Source organism: Sciurus vulgaris, assembly GCF_902686455.1.
Source record: "Sciurus vulgaris genome assembly, chromosome: 12".
Classification (NCBI taxonomy): domain Eukaryota; kingdom Metazoa; phylum Chordata; class Mammalia; order Rodentia; family Sciuridae; genus Sciurus; species Sciurus vulgaris.
Window position 1 is genome coordinate 36,478,555 of NC_136473.1, and position 19,824 is coordinate 36,498,378.

At 45.7% G+C, this 19,824-nt stretch overlaps 1 protein-coding gene and 1 long non-coding RNA gene across 2 annotated transcripts in view; both read right to left on the reverse strand.

The window, feature by feature from the left end:
• The window catches only part of LOC306641368 (Golgi to ER traffic protein 4 homolog), a gene marked incomplete at its 5' end in the record, with an annotated part of 63,776 nt that extends 55,822 nt beyond the window's left edge, over window positions 1–7,954 (reverse strand). The window contains 4 exons of the mRNA XM_079106463.1: window positions 3,663–3,738; window positions 3,831–3,971; window positions 5,778–5,916; window positions 7,942–7,954. Of these exons, the coding sequence (XP_078962589.1) occupies window positions 3,663–3,738; window positions 3,831–3,971; window positions 5,778–5,916; window positions 7,942–7,954 (369 nt within the window). The remainder of the gene's footprint in view (window positions 1–3,662; window positions 3,739–3,830; window positions 3,972–5,777; window positions 5,917–7,941) is intronic.
• Window positions 7,955–9,955: 2,001 nt separating this feature from the next.
• LOC306641026 lies at window positions 9,956–18,905 on the reverse strand. The gene is made up of 3 exons (XR_013757989.1): window positions 18,742–18,905; window positions 11,293–11,370; window positions 9,956–10,494 (listed from the first exon to the last, which is right to left on the reverse strand). It is a non-coding gene; the product is annotated as an uncharacterized lncRNA (long non-coding RNA).
• Window positions 18,906–19,824: the final 919 nt, after the last annotated feature.

Sequence of the window (19,824 nt, forward strand, 5' to 3'; positions counted from 1 at the left end):
TGCAGGACAGCAGGGCTCCCTTTCCATGAGATCCCTGCAGGGCAGGTCCCAGCCAGCTGGATGGGCTGGGTGGAGCTCTTTGGTGGAGACACATCTAGGGGTGACTTGGGTGGCTCTAGCCCTTTCTAGCAGAGTCACACCCCAGAGGATATGGGGGAGGGTTCCTAAGGTTGGGCACCCTGCTGCCCCATGTCACATCCTGGAATAAAGTGTGGCTCTGGTGTCGTCCCATTTATGTGTTCAAGGCTGGAATGGAGGGGGCTGAGCTAGGAACACCTTCTCCACCTGGGCAGACAAGGAAGACTACCTGCAATGACCTGAGGGAGTCAGCCTGTTTGACTCCAGCCCCCAGTCTGCGCTGGCACATCCACTTGTGGGGAGCCAGGTCCCAGAAAAGGGTGACGGCCCCACCCTGGGCTCACTGAGGCCCAGTCCCCAGGGTCTTTCCAGGTGCCCCTTCCTGAACACCTCTGCACAAACACCTGCCCCAGGCTAGGTCTGGGCCTTCAGCAGAGGCCCTGTGATGCCCCTTTCCCAGCAAGTCCTCCAGGGCCCAGCCCCCTTCAACTTGCCTGCAGGGACTCTGGCAAGGTCCACCATGGCCTGGGCCACCCTGCACCCAGCCTGGGCTCCACCTACCCCCATGCCTCCCACTTCTAAATGAGGAAACTGAGGCCCTGAAGAGGCAGAAGCCACTCTGCCTGAAGTCCCCTCCCTCCCTCATTCCACCAGAAGAGGCTGGGTCGGTGCTCACTGCCCTGCAGAGATGCAGCTTCTACAGACACCAGGGTTCTCAGATGTGGAGACTCGAGCCCCAGAGACCACAGCACTGGTCCTGGGTTAGAAGAGAGAACACGGAGCCCATGCTTTTACCATAGCAGGTCCAGCTCTGCCCACAGCCTTCATGGGCTGATCTTGACACTTCTTCCACCATGGGCACATGGCACGAGCTGTGTGTTTGCCCAAGTACAAGTTCATATGAGGGCATGAATGTGCGCACCTTTACAGTTAGGGGGGAAAGTTTTCCAAACAAGGTAGAAAGTCTGCAGTCATTGAAGGGCAGTCACAGGTTCCATAGGCTGTCCCTTCGTGGGGACAGAGAGCTACCTGGACACTGGGTGTCTGGGCTGCTGCCTCAGCTGGGTGCCCTGCCTGGCACAGCTAAGTCTGAACAAGGACTGTAGGGATGGTGCCATCTTACGGACCAGAGTATCAAAAGCACACAGCAAATGCCACAGTAAGCAGAACACATTACTTTGGATGTTCCTGAGGTCTGTGGGAAGTAGGCATCACGGGAGGTGGGTGGCACAGCAAAGGTGTGCTTGGGGACATACTGTGGGTATCCCTACCTGGCTCTGGATAGCTGCTTTCTCTGCATTCACCTAGTGTGAATCCTGAGCAAAATTGCACATAATCAAAATCTAAATTGTGCTCAAACTGTTTCCAAATACATCAATCATGGGATCTCATTTGTGGTTTCAAGCAACCCAACAGAACTGGGGTGATTCCACCTGGGCCCTGCCAACTTTTTTGCTTCCTTCCCCAACCCTCTAGGATTTCCTCATCATCACCCCTACTGACAACCCCTAGCATCTCCCTCCCAGTACCTGTAGCAATGGCTCCCGTGTGACAGCACAGTCCACTTCCCTGAAGACCACGGGCCTGCTCACTGAAGCTGTGGTGCCCACACCTGGTGCACCTGACTTCGATAAAACTACACGTGCATTTATTTCCATGATCACAGCTGATGAATTTTGACACTCTGCTGATACTGGCTGTTCCATCTACATATAGGCAACCTGGACTAGCCTAGGCAAGCACTCAGACTGCATGCGCTTCCTCCCAGGGCCTCACAAGGCCTGGCTCAGACACGAGGAGCCACAAAGGTTCTGGATGACCCAGGGCAGGTAGGGCCAGGAAGAGCAGAGGACCACGGTGGACCCTCACTCCACCCTACCTGGGGCCTTATACCAGCAGGTGGGGGACTGGATGCCAAGACCCCACAGCAAACCCCATGACCAGCCCCCAGAGCTCATTTAGAAAGGACCAGTGCTGCAAAGCCCAGTATAAAGTATTTATTTATACTCAACAGTTGACACAGCCTTCCTTTAAATTCCATTTTTATAGTAAATAATATACATCTCCCTCCTGCCATGCAGGATCGCTGTGCATTAATCTACAATTCTTAATCGTGAAAAAATATAGTGTTTCCCTTTATAATTATACTGGTAATGTGGAATATTATAAGTCATAAAGGACAGATTTGCTCATTCTTGGACTGGTTATTTGGTTAAAACCTGAAACATTAGGTCAAAGAAATCCATCACCCAATAAAAAATAAATACTGCATCATGAAGGACGTGGAAAGTTCTACAGTACCCCTCTTTAAAGGGCATTTCTGGAGAGGCAGCATGGTGCCTGCAGAGACCAGCAGGGCTGTGGCTCAAGACTTGCAAAGAGGAGCTTTGCTGGCCATGCCAGGGCATCACTGGGTCCATAGCTATGGCCAACGATGATACAGGCATCAGTCTGGCCATCTGCTACCCAATCTGCAAGGAGTCCAAGAATGACCCCACAGCTCACCCGTCCCACCTGTGAAGGGAAAAGTACACCATGATTGCAAAACAACCCTGTGTTCAAAACAAAAATAAGATAAACAAGAAACTCGTGCACATTTACAAGACCTCAGGAGGCTGGCTCAGTTCCTGTCTTGGTGGCCACTGCCTCCTCTGCACATCATAGGCCGTGCTGGACACCTGGAGCAGAGATGCTGGGCACAACTTGTGTAGTCACTGATGATAGGCTGCCTGTCATCCCGCAGCCCTCCCCAAGGAACCAGAGACAAGGACAGAAGAGGGATGCCGCAGCAAGGCCTGCGCTTTATTATGATTAAGCTGAAGGGATACAGGTTGTCCATAGAAGCCTGGGCCTTGGTCTCCAACTCCTGGACATGCAGCAATAGGCGGACCATGCAGCCCTCAGCCACCTTACCTAAATAGGGACAGATGCCACATAGGCGGCCCCACCAACACAGACCAGGAGCCTGCTGGGCGTGAGGAGTCTTGTTCTAGGCCAGGCTCCTGAAACTGTCTGGTAGTGCTGACCATGGGCATTTCTGTGCAAGCCTGCAGCTCAGTCCAGCTCCATGGGGCTGCTGTCATCCTCAAATAATGCAATTAAAACATTTAAAGTATCAAGATTATAAACCAGGCTTTCCTGGAGCACTGTACTGCCTTGCCCCATGGGGCGGGGCACTCAGAAGTCTGGCCTGCCTGCACACAGACAGCCAGATGTTCAATGGCAGGTTAGGAGGTGGCTTCAACTTCTGCCCTTGTAGAGGGTTCCCTGCAGATGGCCATTCACGGCTCAACTGTGGGAATGTGCCAAGGATTCCACAGGGTCCAGCAGGGGAGCCAGTGAGGAGTTCACTGCAGGCCAGCAGAGCTTACCTAGCAAGCCTCCACAGGATAAAGTCTGCTTGGGCAGGACCCAAAGAACAGCTGACCTACCCTGTTGAGGTACTGCAAGAGGCAGGGCACAGGGACACTGAGGTTGTAGGCAAGGTGGAACCACCCCAGCCCTCAGGGTTCCCAGGGGCCACCCATGTACTGAGGCTCCCTCCTCTCAGTGGCTGCCTCGACCTGACAGTGAAGAATCCTCACCTCCTTGTACACTGGGTCCCTCCAGAGGGATGGCTGATACTGCTCACACAGCACCATGAACACAGCCAGCTTGCTGCTGCAACAAGAACCAGAAATGTGTTCCCAGTGACAGAAGCACGTATGGTGCCTGTGTAAGCTCACCCCACACACACCAGTAGACAGACTTACCCATCCAGGGCCAACAGCAGAAACCAGATGAAATTGAGCAGGGGTTGAACAAATGGCGGCCCATCCTCAATTGATGGGTGCTTCTGCATGTATGTTGTGAAGGCCACTAACGCATGGTTTTTGTTTTTTAAACAGAGAAACCTGGAAATAAGAACACCCTGGTGGGTGGAAATACTGCAGGAAGACCTGTTTCTACAGATGCTTAGGAGGACCTGAACCCCTTGAGCTGCTGACCTGGTCCACACCAGTACCCGCACAGGACACAGTTTTATGGGATCCCGAGGGGGTACCGAGGCTGTATTCAAGGGTTCAGCAGGACTGCATCCTGGGCTGTCCCTCATGTGTACAACAATGCCATGGGTTTTTACACCTTCTGGGGGATGAGCATTAAGCCTGGGAAGGAAACACAGCTGCTGAAGGTCAACAGACTAAGAAATGGGTCCAGAACCTGAGTCCATGTCTGCTGAACCCACTGAAGCATGGTCTCTTTGTACCTATGCATTTGAGCATGTGAAGGGGGTTGGAGCACAAGTGGCTACAGCCTGATGCTTCATGGGGTGCTGGATTTCACGGCCTGGATTTTGCTCAGGGAGGACTTCCCTCAGCAGCTCCAGAGGTCAAGGAGAAAGAGCTCAGAGGCCATGAGGCAGTGCCAAAGCCAGCCCAGAGAAGAAACTGCACTGTGCATGGCCAAGCTGGGTCGGGGAGTCTTAGTCTGAACAACTTATTTTTAAAGTTACAGATGTCAACAATGACAAGTGCGTGGCAGGGCTCTGCAGCTGTGGATGATGTTAAAGCATGTGTGGACCTCTGTGACCCTACTTGACACCACCTGTGGGGAGATGCAGTTGAACTTGATCACAGGGAGAGTACAGAGTCTGGAAGGGGCAGGCACTGGCTGATGTGTCCTGTGTCACCAGTGAGCAGCCAGGAGGCTTGGTCAGCTCTTACACATGTTTAAATACTTTCAAGATTAGTTGTGGGATAGCTAAATATGGAACCAGCCTTCAACCAGCTCTTCAACAGATGAATGGATAAAGAAACTGAGATACACACACACACACACACACACACACACACACACACACACACACACACATAATGGAACATTACTCAGCTTTAAAGAATGAGATATGGAATATTACTCAGCTTTAAAGAATGAGATTATGGCATTTGCCAGTAAATGGATGGAACTGGAGTGTATCATGCTAAGTGAAATAAGCCAATCCTAAAGAACCAAAGGCTGAATGTTTTCTCTGATATGTGGATGCTAATTCACAATAAGGGTTTAAGGGTTTGGGGGAGAATGAGATATTTTGGACTAAACCGTGGAGAGAAGGAAGGAGAGGTGGATTGTGGGTAGAAATGACAGTAGAATGAATTGGACATTATTGCCTGTGTACATATATGATTACATGACCTGTGTAACTCTATGTCATGACAAAGGAGAAATTCTACTCCATTTACATATGATGTATCAAATGCTTTGTACTGTAATGTATAACTAATTAGAATATATGTAAAAATAAAATATAACAAATTTTAAAAATTTAAATAAATAAATAAATAAAACGATCAGCCATGGTCAGCCAAAAGATCCCTCTTGACAGGCAGGCCCGACAAGAGCAGACTACAGGCCCTCCTGACAAAGGGCTGCTGAGGCAGTGGAGGATGCAGCCTGTCCACGTGCTGAAAGGATGGAGACCAAGGGAACAGCTGGGAAGACAGCCCTTGAAAGAGAGCTCCTGCTTCTCAAAGTTTCTGACACCTTGACATCTACTGTGAGCAATGATCAGGCGTGACAAGTGAGCTCTGTGGTCAGCTCTGGTAAACCAACACTCTCCCTCCAGCATGTTGCAGTCAAGGGACACTGTGGCCCACTCAAAACCATCTCCGGAAGCCTGGGAGGCAACGCAGGTGCAGACACCACAAAGCCACACTGAATACTGTAGCACCGCCTGGGCCACAAACATGTCCAGCTCACTGTGAAATCCCTGGGCGGAGGAGTATTCCACTAGCATGTTAGCCCAGCCCTCACTGTCAGCGGAGTGCAGGAAGTGATACTGAGATTTGCAGTAGTTTTGTTCTTCAAAGGGAAAAGAAAGAAAGGCAGATGTTGGGGGCGTTTGCCGGCACCCCCCCCAACATTGCTCTCTCCAAGATGGCGCCTGGCACGGTGCCACAATGAGTCTGCAGCACAATGCTAATGAACAGGAAGCACGTCTGATTGGCTGTTGATTTCTTTCCTGGTCTGTGCTGAGCTCGTGACCAGTGCATGCATCCATCTCCTTAGCCTGAAGCCCATGCATCTTACACATGAACACTCACGTGCACTTACTTTGATTGGCTTCTGCTTTGCTTCTGCTTATCAGTTTATTTTTACTTAAAAGATATATATGAAAGCGAACAAAGAATAAAGAGAGAGACCTTTACTACGTGTGTGTGTGTGTGTGTGTGTGTTTCTTTATTGTCGCTGGATGACGATAGGCAGACAGACATGTCACAGAGACTGCTGAAGGCTCCACCTTTCCTGTTCCCCAACTGTGTTCCACATGCACACCTCAACGCACTACAACCCCATGTGAAAACCAGTGACAAGTCTCATCTGACCATAATAGGACTGCTCCCACCAACCTCCCCAACTTCCTTGTGTTCAAATAACAAATGCCAGAGAGCTGAAGAGCAGAAGGTTGCCCCAGCAAGACCTCAATTCTCCAAGCTGTGTGAAGCTGCTCCCAAAAACATAAATGCACAAAAGTCGGGACAAAAAATGACTAATATTTGATCCATCTGATTACTTGAAGATGCCTGATTGATGGATGCATCTGGGTATGCATTGTGAAGACTGCCAACCCACTGCTTTTCTTTTATAAACAAGCAACTTAAGATGGGCACAGTTGCACACATCTGCAATTCCAGTGACTCAGGAGGCTGAGGCGGGAGAATCCCAAGTTCAAGGCCAGCCTCAACAACTTAGTGAGACCCAGTCGCAAAATAAATTAAAAGGTCTATGGATGTGGATCAGTGGTTAGGTGCTCCTGGGTTTGACACCAGTATAAAAAAAAATAACACAACACCAAAAACAAGCAACTTAAAAAACCATGTAAGAACCTTAAGAAACCCCTAACAATGAGTTCCTCCAAAACAGTACCTTGAGCTCTTCTCTCCCATAGATCCCTGATACCACAAAGGACCCTGTGGGTTACCCAATTCTTTTTTGTTTGTTTGTTTTGGTAACAAGATTGAACCCAGGGGTGCTCAACACCTGAGCAACATCCCCAGTCCTTTATTTTTTATTTTGAGACAGGGTCTCACTAAGTTTCTTAGGGCCTCACTAAATTGCTGAGTCTGGCTTTGAACTCACAATTCTCCTGCCTCAGCCTCCTAAGCTGCTGGGATTACAGGCATGTGCCATCACACCTGGCTGGGTCATCCAATTCTCACACCTGCTTGTAAGTCCCACACCCCACTCTGGGCTTACTACCCTGGACCCATAAAAGCACCCTTCCCACCCCAGACCAATGCCATCCTAAGAGCCCTTCGGGTCCTCTGAACTGGGTGTAACAGATTATCTCTTCCCTCACCTCAAAGGAACTGATACTGGATCCCTGTCCCTTGAGCTGCCTTCATAGAAGTCAGACTTATGTGGAGTCATGTCTCTACTTGTCTCATATGTCCCCCAGCACCCTCCAAAATCACCTTTTGGATTTGGGCATCCACAGGAGAAGACAGTGCATACTTAAGCCTGTTCTGACCAGCGGAACCGGCGCGGAGAAAGGAGACACCACTAATCTTTAGTTTGAGGAGATTTATTGCATCCTCCCTGTTTCTCTGTCTCCTGCCTTCTTCGTCTTCTCTCCCTCCTCTCCTCCCTCAGGCTCCAGCTCCTAGCTTATCAGCCAATTATAGCAAAGTTTTCTCTCACGCAGGAGAGCATGTAGGGGAATGCCAGCATAAAACTATATAAATCAGAAGCTGTCCACACGCGGCATGATTTTAGATAGCCAATCCTTGAGCCTGGCGTTAACATGTCATAAGTCTCCAAGGAACTAGTAACAGCAAACAACCTTTAGGTACTCCCTCATTTTGCAGCCAGCACCGCTTGGCTCACTGCCAGGCGCCATCTTGTCCAAGACAGCCCTCAACATAAGCCCAAACACGAAATCAACTCTTGTTCACACAGTGACAATGTCACAGTGGGGCTGTGATGGACAGCAGCCCCACCTAAGCTGGTCCTGCTCCCAGTTCCCAGCTCCCAGCAAGTGCTGAGTATACTGCAGAAGCCCCATGACCTAGGGACAAGCACCTCACCCCATCCCCAGAGGAAGTCACTATCACTGGCTTGTTCTTAGGTGGATCTCTAGACTCTGCTTCTCAGCAGGGAAAGGCTGTCCCTGCTATACAAGAACACTGGTCCCTCCTCCTGCCAGGGCTACCAGCACCCAGTAGGCAGGGGCTGCTAATCCCTTTGTCAACAGTGCGTCATCCATGGTAAGCACCTGGCTTTGTCAGCCAGGTAGATGAGAGGGCAGAGTGCAGCCTGGGTTGTTGACACGCACGGCGACCCAATGACGGTGTCACTCATTAGCCTGCAACTGTTCCCAGGAGGCGCTCGCTGCCCAAGGTGTCACTCACAAAAGTAATTTGTGTTACCTGGAGGCCACTCTCTCCCAACTTTCAGAATCCCCAGGGCTTCAGAGGAAGAGCTGCTCTGTACACTGCCGTCTCCACTGCCTGCTAGTGTAGCCTTCCCTCCTGTCGACAGTCACAGGCCAGGAGTCCAAGCACCAGGGCCCCAGATACCAGCTGTCCCCAGGAATGCCACTATCACATCCTGGCAACTGTGCCATTCAGGTCACAGAAAACCTTTACTGAGTGCTTTCTTCCAGTCCCCGAGCAGAGACACTGACCACCCCAAGCAAAACATCCATGATCCAACCCCATGGGCCAAATAAGGCCACAAACACCTCATTAGAAGATGAACTGTTGAGAAAATAACCAGAGAATGAGGCCATGGAGGGGCTGTTCCAGGAGGAAGAACGGGAGGGACAAGCAGACTAAGTGAGGATCTGAATGCTCCATAGGGGCTGGCGGTTACAGCCAAAGATGGCAGACCAGGCCAGTCTTGATTCTCCTCCTGGAGAAGTGTAGCTCCACCCGGGGCAACTCAGTACTAGAGCAGAAATGTCTGGTCCAGCCAGGGAGAGGCAAGCTGGCCAGCCCTGCTGCAGAGCTGCCTACCTCTCAACAGCGGAGAACCCTAGGCCTATCTTTCCACAGGGTGAGGGCCAGTAGCTGGTGGAGGTGGGGATGTCCCAGTTTCCCGGACCCTCCACTGGACCACTTCAGGGCTTTGGATATAAAAGCCACTCACTCCGGAGAATTTGGATTCATCAGACTAAATACTTTAGCCAGATTTTCTGAAAACAACAAAAACAGACCCTCATCCCAAGGAACACGAGGGAAGTGGGCAGTGGCCACAACTGTAATTCAGTGATGTGGAAGTCTGAAGGCAGAAGGATTGCAAGTTTGAGGCCAGCATGAACAATTTTGCTAAACCCTGTGTCAAAATAAAAATTAAAAAGGTCTGGGGTAATAGCACAGTGGCAGAATGCTACTGGGTTTAATCCAAACAACAAAACTAGACAAAAAACCCACCAAACTCAAAAACAGAGGGACACTGCTCTGCTCTTTGTGCTGTGCATCTTGCAAAACCAACTTATTAACTCCAGCTGAGTGCAGTGGTTCACATGTGAAATCCCAGCAACTCAGGAGGCTGAGGAAGGAGGATTCCAAGTTTGGGGCCAGCCTCAGCAATTTCACAAGGCACTAAGCAACTTAATGAGACTGTCTTAAGACAAAGAAAGGGATGGGGATGTGGCTGAGTGGTTAAGTGCCCCTGGGTTTGATCCCTGGTACAAAAACAAAACAAAACACAATTATTTAATTTCAAAAGAATGCAAAGAAGCCACTGATAAGTAGGTGGGTGCCCCCATGTGCATCCCTTAGACTCTAGGGCTATCCAGAGTCACTCCAACTGAAGGTTGTCTGCGAATGCTGCATGCCCCAAAGTGCTACAGACAAGTACTTTCATTTTTGTGACCTACCTGGGTCATGCTAGGAAGGGTGGGCTGTGGTGAAGAGCTAGCCCTGAAGCAAGCCAGGGATGGGCCTGTGCACCAGGCGTGGGTCCAGAGTGTTCCCTTCTCCAGCCACGAGGGCAGGAGAGGCAGTGGGGTCTCCCCAGTCTTCCAGGAGACCATAGAAGGGTTTTACCAACTGCACACTCACCCCACAGGACAGAACAACACGCCTAGTCTCTGGTCACAGGGCACCAACCTCTCTGACTGTCACAGCAGGGTCAGGACTTTGTCATGCTCTGTGTGTCCTGCTATGTGCCCATGCACTTGGAGCAGGCCACTTGGGTGGGCATGGCCACTCCAACTGGGCAGGAGCTACCTCCAGAACAAGATGTGCCCCAGAGCACCAGAGACTGACACACAGGCACTGAAGGGGGTGAAGTAACTAGGGAGGTGCTACATCAGAACGATGGGGCAGCCGGCCACACAGAGGGGTCCTCGCCCAGCAGATCATTGGCCACCTCCACGTCTGCCTTCTCCAGGGACTCCAAGACTAGCATGGACAAGTCTGCAGCACTGTTTTGCTACAAAACAAATAAACAAGACTCATAAAGTTAGAAACAGACCTGAGTCATTCAGAGCAGTTTGGACAAGACCAGCAGGTGGTGCTCCTTCTACAGAAAGCAGTCCTCAACACACCAGCACCAACAGGACCTGAGGACCCCTGTCCTGCATGCAGACCACTCAGTCATGCAGCACAATCACAAAGTTCCCAGCCCTGGAGCAAATAAAAAACGGAGAGAGCTGTTTAGATCAACATGACACGTGCAGGGCTGGGGTGGCGGCTCCGGCATAGAGTGCTTGCCTAGTGCACTTGAGACACTGGGTTCAATCCTCAGCACCACATAAAAATAAATAAATAAATAAAATAAAGGTTTCTAATGTAGCTGAACAAGTTTTTTGTCCTCCAATTATAATATATCTTACTTAAATAAATATACAATCAAGGAATATACATAAGTAAAAATTTGGGTATCTGATAATATATTACTAGAAATTGGAGCAATAAAATGTTCAAATTAAAAATAAATAAATAAAATAAAGGTATTGTATCCATCTACACCTAAAAATTAAAAAAGAAACACATGTGTAGTGTAACACCCCAACACCCAGAAATCCTGCACTTGAGATACCAGCCATGAATGGCCCACAGGAACAGGACCCTGAGTGTAAAGCATCTGCAGCCAGGGACAGAGGACCTTCTTCCACTTGGAGCCAGAGCCACAGATGTCCTGATGCCTTCCACCAGGGCTTTCTTTGGCCATTCTCATTTCAGCTCTCCCACCAAAGCAGAGCACACAGAAAGGGGCAAATACACTTACCTGTCCGTGGCTGAAGAAGAACAATGCTCCTGAGTACATGAGCTCTCGGGCCTCTGCGTGTTGCTTTGGGACATGTATCTGCAAAGAGAAGGAACGTGTGAGCAGGGAGCCAGGATGTGTACCCTATAGACACTGCATGCTGACCTAGCTGGGTACGGATGTTCACGTTAAATATGCTCAACCACTGGTGGAGAATGTAAACTAGTCCCAAAGGTGACAGCCACCTTGCTGGGCAGGCCCTCCCCACAGAAGCTGCATCCCTGGCCCAGCTGCTTCCCACCCAACAGGTCAGGCTGCCAGTGGAGGGGCACAGCAGGCCCACCTGTGCCCACAGGCAGGAGGTGAAAAGCAGCCCCTCCCTCAGGCAGCTCAGGAGTTCCAGCAGGTGGAGGCAGAACTCGATTCCATCTTTGCTGGAGGCCTGCCTATGCAGGTGCTTCACAAAGGAGTGGGGGAGACATGCCATCCAGCTGAAAGCTGAGGGGCAGTGGGGCTTCAGGACAGGGTCCACTGGGGATGATGAATCGCTGGCATATGGTGATTATTCAATAATTGTCAGCTATTATTAGTTGTATTAAAAGGCTCTTTGGAAGAGTGGGTAGAAAAAGTCACTCTTTATAAAAGTACAGTTATGAGGACATGAAAAACACTTTTAGTTTATCTTTTAACAAAGAACACAAAAGTGTTTCAATATGCTCAGCTTTGAAAGTTATGTAGAAAAAAATAAGATTAGAAATATACTAAATAGGTAGATAGTAACTGCCTCTAATTATGGGTATATATTCTGGGTTTTTAAAACTTCTTTACTCTCCAAAGTTTTCATCATGTGCATATAGTCCATGTGCAAGGAAGACAAAACAAATGCCACGCAAGTGACCAGGGCTTCCCACGACAAGCCAGACCAGGTGACTGAGGGGGCAGGGCGCAGGGATGCTTCTCTTCAGGTGTATCAGCATCTTGAGGGTTCTGTACTATGAAGCTTCATGCCCTTCTCCAGTGACATCAACTCGATTCTTTTTGGCCAACTGAACCTTGATTAATATTCTAATATTTCTGAAAAACCATGCAAGCCCCCCCCTGCCTTGCAGGAAGGAGTTTCTGGGAAGTTATTCTTTATATTTGGGGGCTGTAGAAGCAAAAAAAGATGTAATGAACATCTTAGACCCCCTCCACACTGACCCCGACACACTGTCCCATGCCATTCCAGTAGTCCCCATTTCTCCCTCCTCCCTCCCCAGGTAAGGAACCCTGCTCTAGAGCAGCACCCAGCATTCCTCTCTGTCCAGCCTGTCTCCCTTGGTACCTCTATTTGATCTGCTTCTACTTAGTGTGCTGTTCTACTGTCCCTTCCACCATGATGCCTCTCCTCCCCAGCCAGAGTGAGCAGCCACATAAATAATACTGGCCTGGCGTGGCATACTCAGATTTCTATTCTACATTTGAGACACACTGCTGTGGGACTCTGCAAGACAACAAGTTCCTCTGAGGTGCAGCTTCAGGGGGAAATAACAATACTACAGGTTGGACATCCATAATCCAAATATCTGAAATCTGAAAAGTTCCCAGGTTGAACTTCTGGAGTATGGATAGGTAAATTTCACACCATGAGCACATTCAAAACACAGGTGCACCAAAAAATACATAAAATGACCTGTAAGCTGTGTGTGCAAGGTATATTCACATATGGATTTCATGTTTAGACTTGAATCTCACCCCAAGATATCTCATTCTGTATATTCAAATATTCCAAAATCTGAAATGCTTTTGGTCCCAAGTAGTTCTGATAAGGGAAACCCAACTTGTATGAGTCTCAGCCGGAAGGTTCGAGGACTCAATTCAATTAGGAATATAAATATTCTTGATTTGATTCTGTGGACTCTTCCCTCCCAGAGCTCATCACAGGTGCCATGCTAATCCACAGGGCACTGAACACCTAGGATGGGCCTGGCCTGTGCTAGGCAGGCAGGGATGAGCAGGGAAGTCTGACTGAAGGAACTCAGGATCCAGAGGGAGACCTGCACATCAGCAATGATCCTGTGAGACCTGCTACAGAGGAGAGGCAGCGCTGCTCTGGGACCAGAGGAAGGAGTGGCAGCCCAGAGGGGATGGTGGGCCAGAAGCCTTCCTGGAGGGATGAGCCTGGGGAAAGGTGGTTAGTGTTTGTTGAGTGGACGGGGGCAACAAAACTTCTCCAGGCATCACGGACAGAATTTACCAGGGCTCAGCACAAAGGTTGGGTGGAATTCATTAGTTTTTTCCTTCACATACACATAATGGAGCGCAGGCATACACATGTACCTTGGTGGCCACAGCCAAGAGCCTTACAGACTGCCCTCAGGTGGCAGAGGCAGGTGTGAGTCTGGTACATACATCCTTGTTGGATAAGTTAATGAGTGACTGGATATTGAAAAGGTCAGAAAGTATAAAGATGAGACACAGCTTTCTGTAGCCAGAGCACATAGGTATCTCACATGTGACCTTGATAAAGCCATTTTGAGCAATTCATTCCCATTGAGTAACTAAATCAGGTAGATAAGAACTCCTAACAGTCAAGGTACTTCACTGATCTTAATCAGTGGGTAGTTATTTGCTGAATGTGAAGTCATGAATCCCCCTAGACTTGAAAAGATGCACCTTCTTGAAGGAGCAGTTTTGCTATTTTAGCTTCATCATGTAGGAATGAAATATGTCTAGTTAAGATGACTTCAGTCATCCTAAAACTGTTCTGAGGGAGTAAACACACTGTAATTTAAAAATAAAACTGGGGGATCATAGCTGAGTTAGGAATTCCATTTGTCTTGTTTCCAGGATTGTGTGCCAGTTCTGTTTATTCTAGCATAAAACATACAAGATTGGAGCCCCCATACTTGCTCCCCTTCCTCTCACTTCTACTGAGTGAGTCACATGTAGCATCTTGGAACAACACAAGTCCATAATGCCAGTTAGGTTATGAAGATTTAAATATATCAGCCGGCTATTGGTCTTTTACTTTAAATTTTTTTATTAATTTTGAGAGTTTTATTTCAAAATAATTTTAGATTCAGGTAAAATTTATAAAAATAGTATGATTTCAGTGTATCCTGTACTTGGCTTTCCCAACTGGGAATTTTTCTGAGTACTCAAGGGGATTGTTAGTAGGTCACATTATGGTGGGTGCTGTTAATATTTATTAGCCTGTTCCTCTACCTTTAAATCCTTACTGAAAATATTCTTAAAGTTAAAGAAATAAAACATTTTAAAAATAAAATAAATAAATAAACCAGCAACAGCAATAGCTAAAAACCAAAAGTACTAAGCTAAACAACAATCATTCAGAATTTTTGATTTGAAGAAAGTTTTGATTCTTTGGGGAACATTTAAGTATGAATTAAATATCTAACAAGCTTATTCTTACTGGACATTTACCCTCCACCAGGTACTGTTTGAAATGCTGTACCTTCTGCTCACTAAACAGTTATTTGCTCTCCTTTTCTAAATGAGATGACAGAGGCACAGAGATTAAAATATGTCACAGGCATAAAGGGGATGACAGGGCATGGGTGTGAACCTCTGTGACTCTGGAGAGTTGGGGCTTTGGGAAGTGATTGGATCACAAGGGTTCTAACCTCATCAGTGAATTAATCCATTATGGATTCATTATATGATGACATTATTGGGCAGTGGTAGAAACTTAAGGTGGGATGGCTTATTTGGAGGAATTGGTCACTGTTGGTAGGCTCTGAAAGGGTATATTTTATCCCCAGTTCCTTGCTCTTTCTCTTGCTTTCCAATCACCATGTCCTTCCACCATGTTCTTACCACAGGCCCCAAAACAATGGAGCCAGCTGACCACGAACTGAAACCTCTGAAATCATGAGCCAAAATATTTTTCCCTCAGTTTAGTTGATTTTATCAGATATTTTTTCAGTGACAAAATGCTGACTAACATATGGGGCCTGTAATCCCACTCTCAGACAGTTCCTGATAGCACTGAGTAAACACTTCTGAACACAACTTTTTCCATTAATCACTTTTCATTTTCCTTTTCCATATCTTAGAAGTGGGAAAGGAGACTGTAATATACCAGTGAGAGCTGGACTGTGACAATTATCTTTCTCTGTGCTGCGTTGTAATGACTCTACAGCAGGCCTATGGTGGTCCTGGTGCTCCTACAGGGCCATGTGAGAAGTGGCAGCAGAAGCAACAGGGTCTATCAGGGAAACCACTAATGTCTGGGGCTTGTATCTCAAATCATCCACTTACTGGTGATGGGCCCTTGAATGAGTGTCAACCTTCATAAGTCAGTTTTTTCACCTGTGTAAGGGGGAAATAAGTACTAACTTCAAAAGTTTGTGAGAATAAACTGAATAGTATATATGAAAACATACTCTTAATATCAACTTATTGGGGGAAAAGGCAGTCACTACAATCACATGGGTGCTATAGAAGTTAACTGAAGGGAGATGCCAAAGTCTAGTTTCACAACCAAGGCCTGTGATTTATCACCAACCAACCCAATCTTTGTTATCTATGAAAAGACTGATAGATATCTGTACCCAAATATAAAGGCCAAAAATAACTTTTAACATCTTAAATTCTAATCACTCTGAATAAACCAATGACAGATAACAAAGCTTATTCTTAATTCCATTTTAGGCAGCCTACGTGTAAGTGGGTTTTTTCCCTACACATAAGCTAGATTGCTTTAGGTTCAATAAAGTGAAACTTGGGGAGACCAAAGTAGAACACCATTGTCTCCAAGTGAAAAAAAAAACAAAACAAAAAACAAAAAACCATGCTTAAAGTTTTTATTTGAATTTACACAGAGCAAAACTTCAAACAAAAGATCCCATCTGCAGTGGATAGATTCTAAGAAGGTACCCAGTTTTCACACCTTGTGGAATTAACAAGTTGTGTGATCTGCTCCTGTTGTGTGGAGGCGGACCTATGATTTCCTTCTATACAGTAGAAATGGGATTTGTGACTTGTTTCTAACCAACAGTTGTGGGACTTGTGAGTCGCTTCCAACCAATAGAAATGACAGCAGTGACTGGATACCACTTTCATGAATTGATTATATAAAGTTCTAAATTCCATCTAGCTGGCGGATTCTCTCTACAGACTCTCTGGCTTTCCCTGACTTTGGTCAATAAGCTTCTATGCCATGATCTACCCTATAGTGAAGACCATGTGACCAAGAACTGAGGATGGCCTCTAACACCTGCAAAGAAGGAACTGAGGCCTGCAGTCAACCAGCCAGCAAGGAAGTAAATCCTGCCAACAACCATGGAAGCCTAAAAGCAGGTCCATCCCCAGTCAAGTTTCAGATGAGACCCCAGCCCTTGATGACAGTTTCATGAGACCCCAAAGAATGTGACCCAGCTAAGTGGTACCTGAATCCCTAACCCACAAAATCCATATAAGAATAAATGTGCTGTCTTGAGCTGCTCAGTCTGTGACAATCCTTTACAGATCAAGCGATAAATAATACACCATCTGAGTCCCCAGTAAAGCAAAGGCTAAAAGGCACATATAAATGTGCCTTATTTAACTTTAAATGTACTTAACTTTTCCTATTAAGAGAAACAACTTTTCATATTGGGAATTTGTTCCTTTAACAAAGAAGATAATTTAATGAAATACTATTCCCTCTCCATTGGTCTCGTCTCTAAACTTGATTTTCCATTCTGTGGTATCAAGAAATCAGTGGCTTTTCTTCCTGAACTTTTCTTCCCTCTTACTTTAACAGACCATAAATACCCAAATGCCAAAACTTGCGTGACTTACATTCAATCCCACCCAACTACAAACTGAAGAACTTTGAAAAATCTTAAAAAGAAAGAAACAACAAAATTGGTATTTCCAAATGAACTCCCCTACTTTCTTAGTTCCTAGATTCTATGCAATCTTTTTAGCTACATATTTCCTTTCATAGACAAACAGATCCATTTTCGACTGCTGCAAATACTTCTTTCCTTTTAAAAGCTTCAATTGTTACAGCTTAAAAAACTGCAAATCATTCTTACTTACATAAGGAAGTCTGTAAAGCTTCATTGTTCTCTGTAATGTCATATTTCTAATCAAGTGAGAAAATTTCACTTCTAACAATTTTCTGAGGTTTAGGGATCTATACCAGTATCTGGAGTACAATAAAAGTTTTAAAATATAATTGATTTATAACTCTATATGGTTTTACTCTGCCTCAGCCCAGCTGTTCCATAAAGATTTACTAAATACTGATGCTATGCCCGGCATACTGTTGGATGCTGGCCTACTTTCTATGCAATAATTTTATTAGTCAATTTTTTATCTTTAAAATGTCTTACACAACTAATTTAGAACATATTTAAAAAATTGAAGTGGGGGGGGCACATAAAAAAGTCTTGCTTATTCCTCCTTATGTTCGTTTGAAGTTTTTTATCTTTTATTTCTTTAACTAAGAGGAATCTTAAAACCTCAAGAGAAATACTAATTATGCCCAGGTTTGCCAACACTGATTTTATCAAAGGCAAACCAACAGGTTTAAAAACCACGAAACTATTTCCTCTGAATAAGAAGCTTTTTAGTCAAATGTGCACCAAAGAAAACAACTTTTTGAAAAACTAGCCTAAATGTTTTAAGTGATTTCAATTTCCGTACTGGGATTACGAATTTGTATTAAAATACACCTGTGAAGTCTTTTATCCTGTTTGTCTTTGAATGCAATAATTTAATAAGTTACATTAATTTTGCAGTTTTATCTTTTATAGTATATGTTTACTTGAAGTTTTATCCTATTTTACTCATAAAAATAGGGAGGAGGGCTGGGGAGATAGCTCAGTTGGTAGAGTGCTTGCCTTGCAAGCACAAGGCCCTGGGTTTGATCCCCAGCACTGCGAAAAAAAAAAAAAAATAGGGGAGGTGATAACTTACGTTTCAGACACAGGTTAGTTCAGTTGTTTGTCTTCTTGATGGAGCAGCTCTTAAAAGCTGGATTAGAACTAAGGAAGTCATAAAGACAGAGCTTATGCCTTCTTTTTATTCTTAACAAACAAGTACATCTGGGACTTTTCAACTCATGCTTCTCAGACTCTTGGAATCGTTCAGCAGTGTAAAGCATGGAAGAAAACTGAATTTAGTGGTGGAGACAAAATACCACTATAGTTGACATTTTGAGATCACTATGCCTTGGGTTTCTCCGTGCAAAGACAGCACTAGTCTTTTGAATAGAAAGAGAAAAGAAATACTGCATCAATGGCAGGAAAATGTCAAAAACTTTTTAAAAAAATCACAAAGTAGCTATATGATATACTGAGATGAATGGTCTCCATCTCTGCTACTAACAAAACTACACAAACCCCAGTGAGCCAAATCCCTCACCTGAGAGGAGTAACACCCCTGAGGGGAGTAACACTTCTAGCAACATGGTCATGAGGCTCAACAGGCTTGGTAAAGGGAAGACTTGGGGTAGGGATATTGAGTTATCATTACCTACATGTGGTCACTGGCTTAGGAAGAATGACTCCTGCAGTGTACACAGCCTGAAAGCTTCCTTCCAGGTTCAGTCTTCTAGTTATTTCTCAAATTAACACTGGGGCTACCCATTTTGATCTCAACAATTTCTTATGAACATCAAGAAAGTTGATTTCTAGCATTTTCTTCACACTAAGAAATAAAGATGTTGAAAATTAGAGCCAATACAACATGAACACATTTGAAAACATGACAATGCTCATAAAATTTCAAAGAATAAGAAAGTGAAAGATTTCCTTTAACATGATACTTAAGAAAAATATTTCTTCATTTAGGTGTTTCACAAATTCCAATCATAACACTACTTGCTGCCAGGCGTAGTTGCATACACCTGTAATCCCAGTGGTTTGGGAGGCTGAGGCAGGAGGATTGTGAGCTCAAAGCCAGCCTCAGCAGCTTATGGAGACACTAAGCAACTCAGTAAGACCCTATCTCCAAATAAAATACAAAAAACATTGGGGATGCGGCTAAGTGGTTGAGTGACCACTCAACCTGTGACCCTGAGTTCAAACCCTGATACCAGAAAGCAAAAACAAAAGAAAAACAAACAAAAAACACTATTTGCCATACATCCCTGTCAAAATGATTATAACTATAGGCCAGAGAGGCTCAATTCCTTTGTTCTAAATAAATTTTAACACTTTGGTCTTTTATAAGTTTTCATTTTAGAAATTGGTTCAGATGTGCCTCAAATTTTATCTGATTTTCCAGTAATGTATGCAATTATGGCGATAATTAGGTCATCCTGGTGCAAAATCTGGTAAGATGTTGCTTTGAAGCATGGTACAAATCCCCAGGATTCCTGAGAAGGGCTTGACCAGACCAGAGTCAATGCTTTCCCAGGCTGCAATAGACCACCTAGAACTTCAATCCTGGTCCCAGTTCTGCTTCCAGGTCTGTAGGCATCTTGTTTAGCACACAATATTCCTTGAGATCACATGTTTTTATCAGTAAATAAACTAACCTAATATACTGAATGCTAAACAGACCTTATACACATTAGATTTTTTAGTTTTATAGCTGGATCTTTGATTTTCTGGA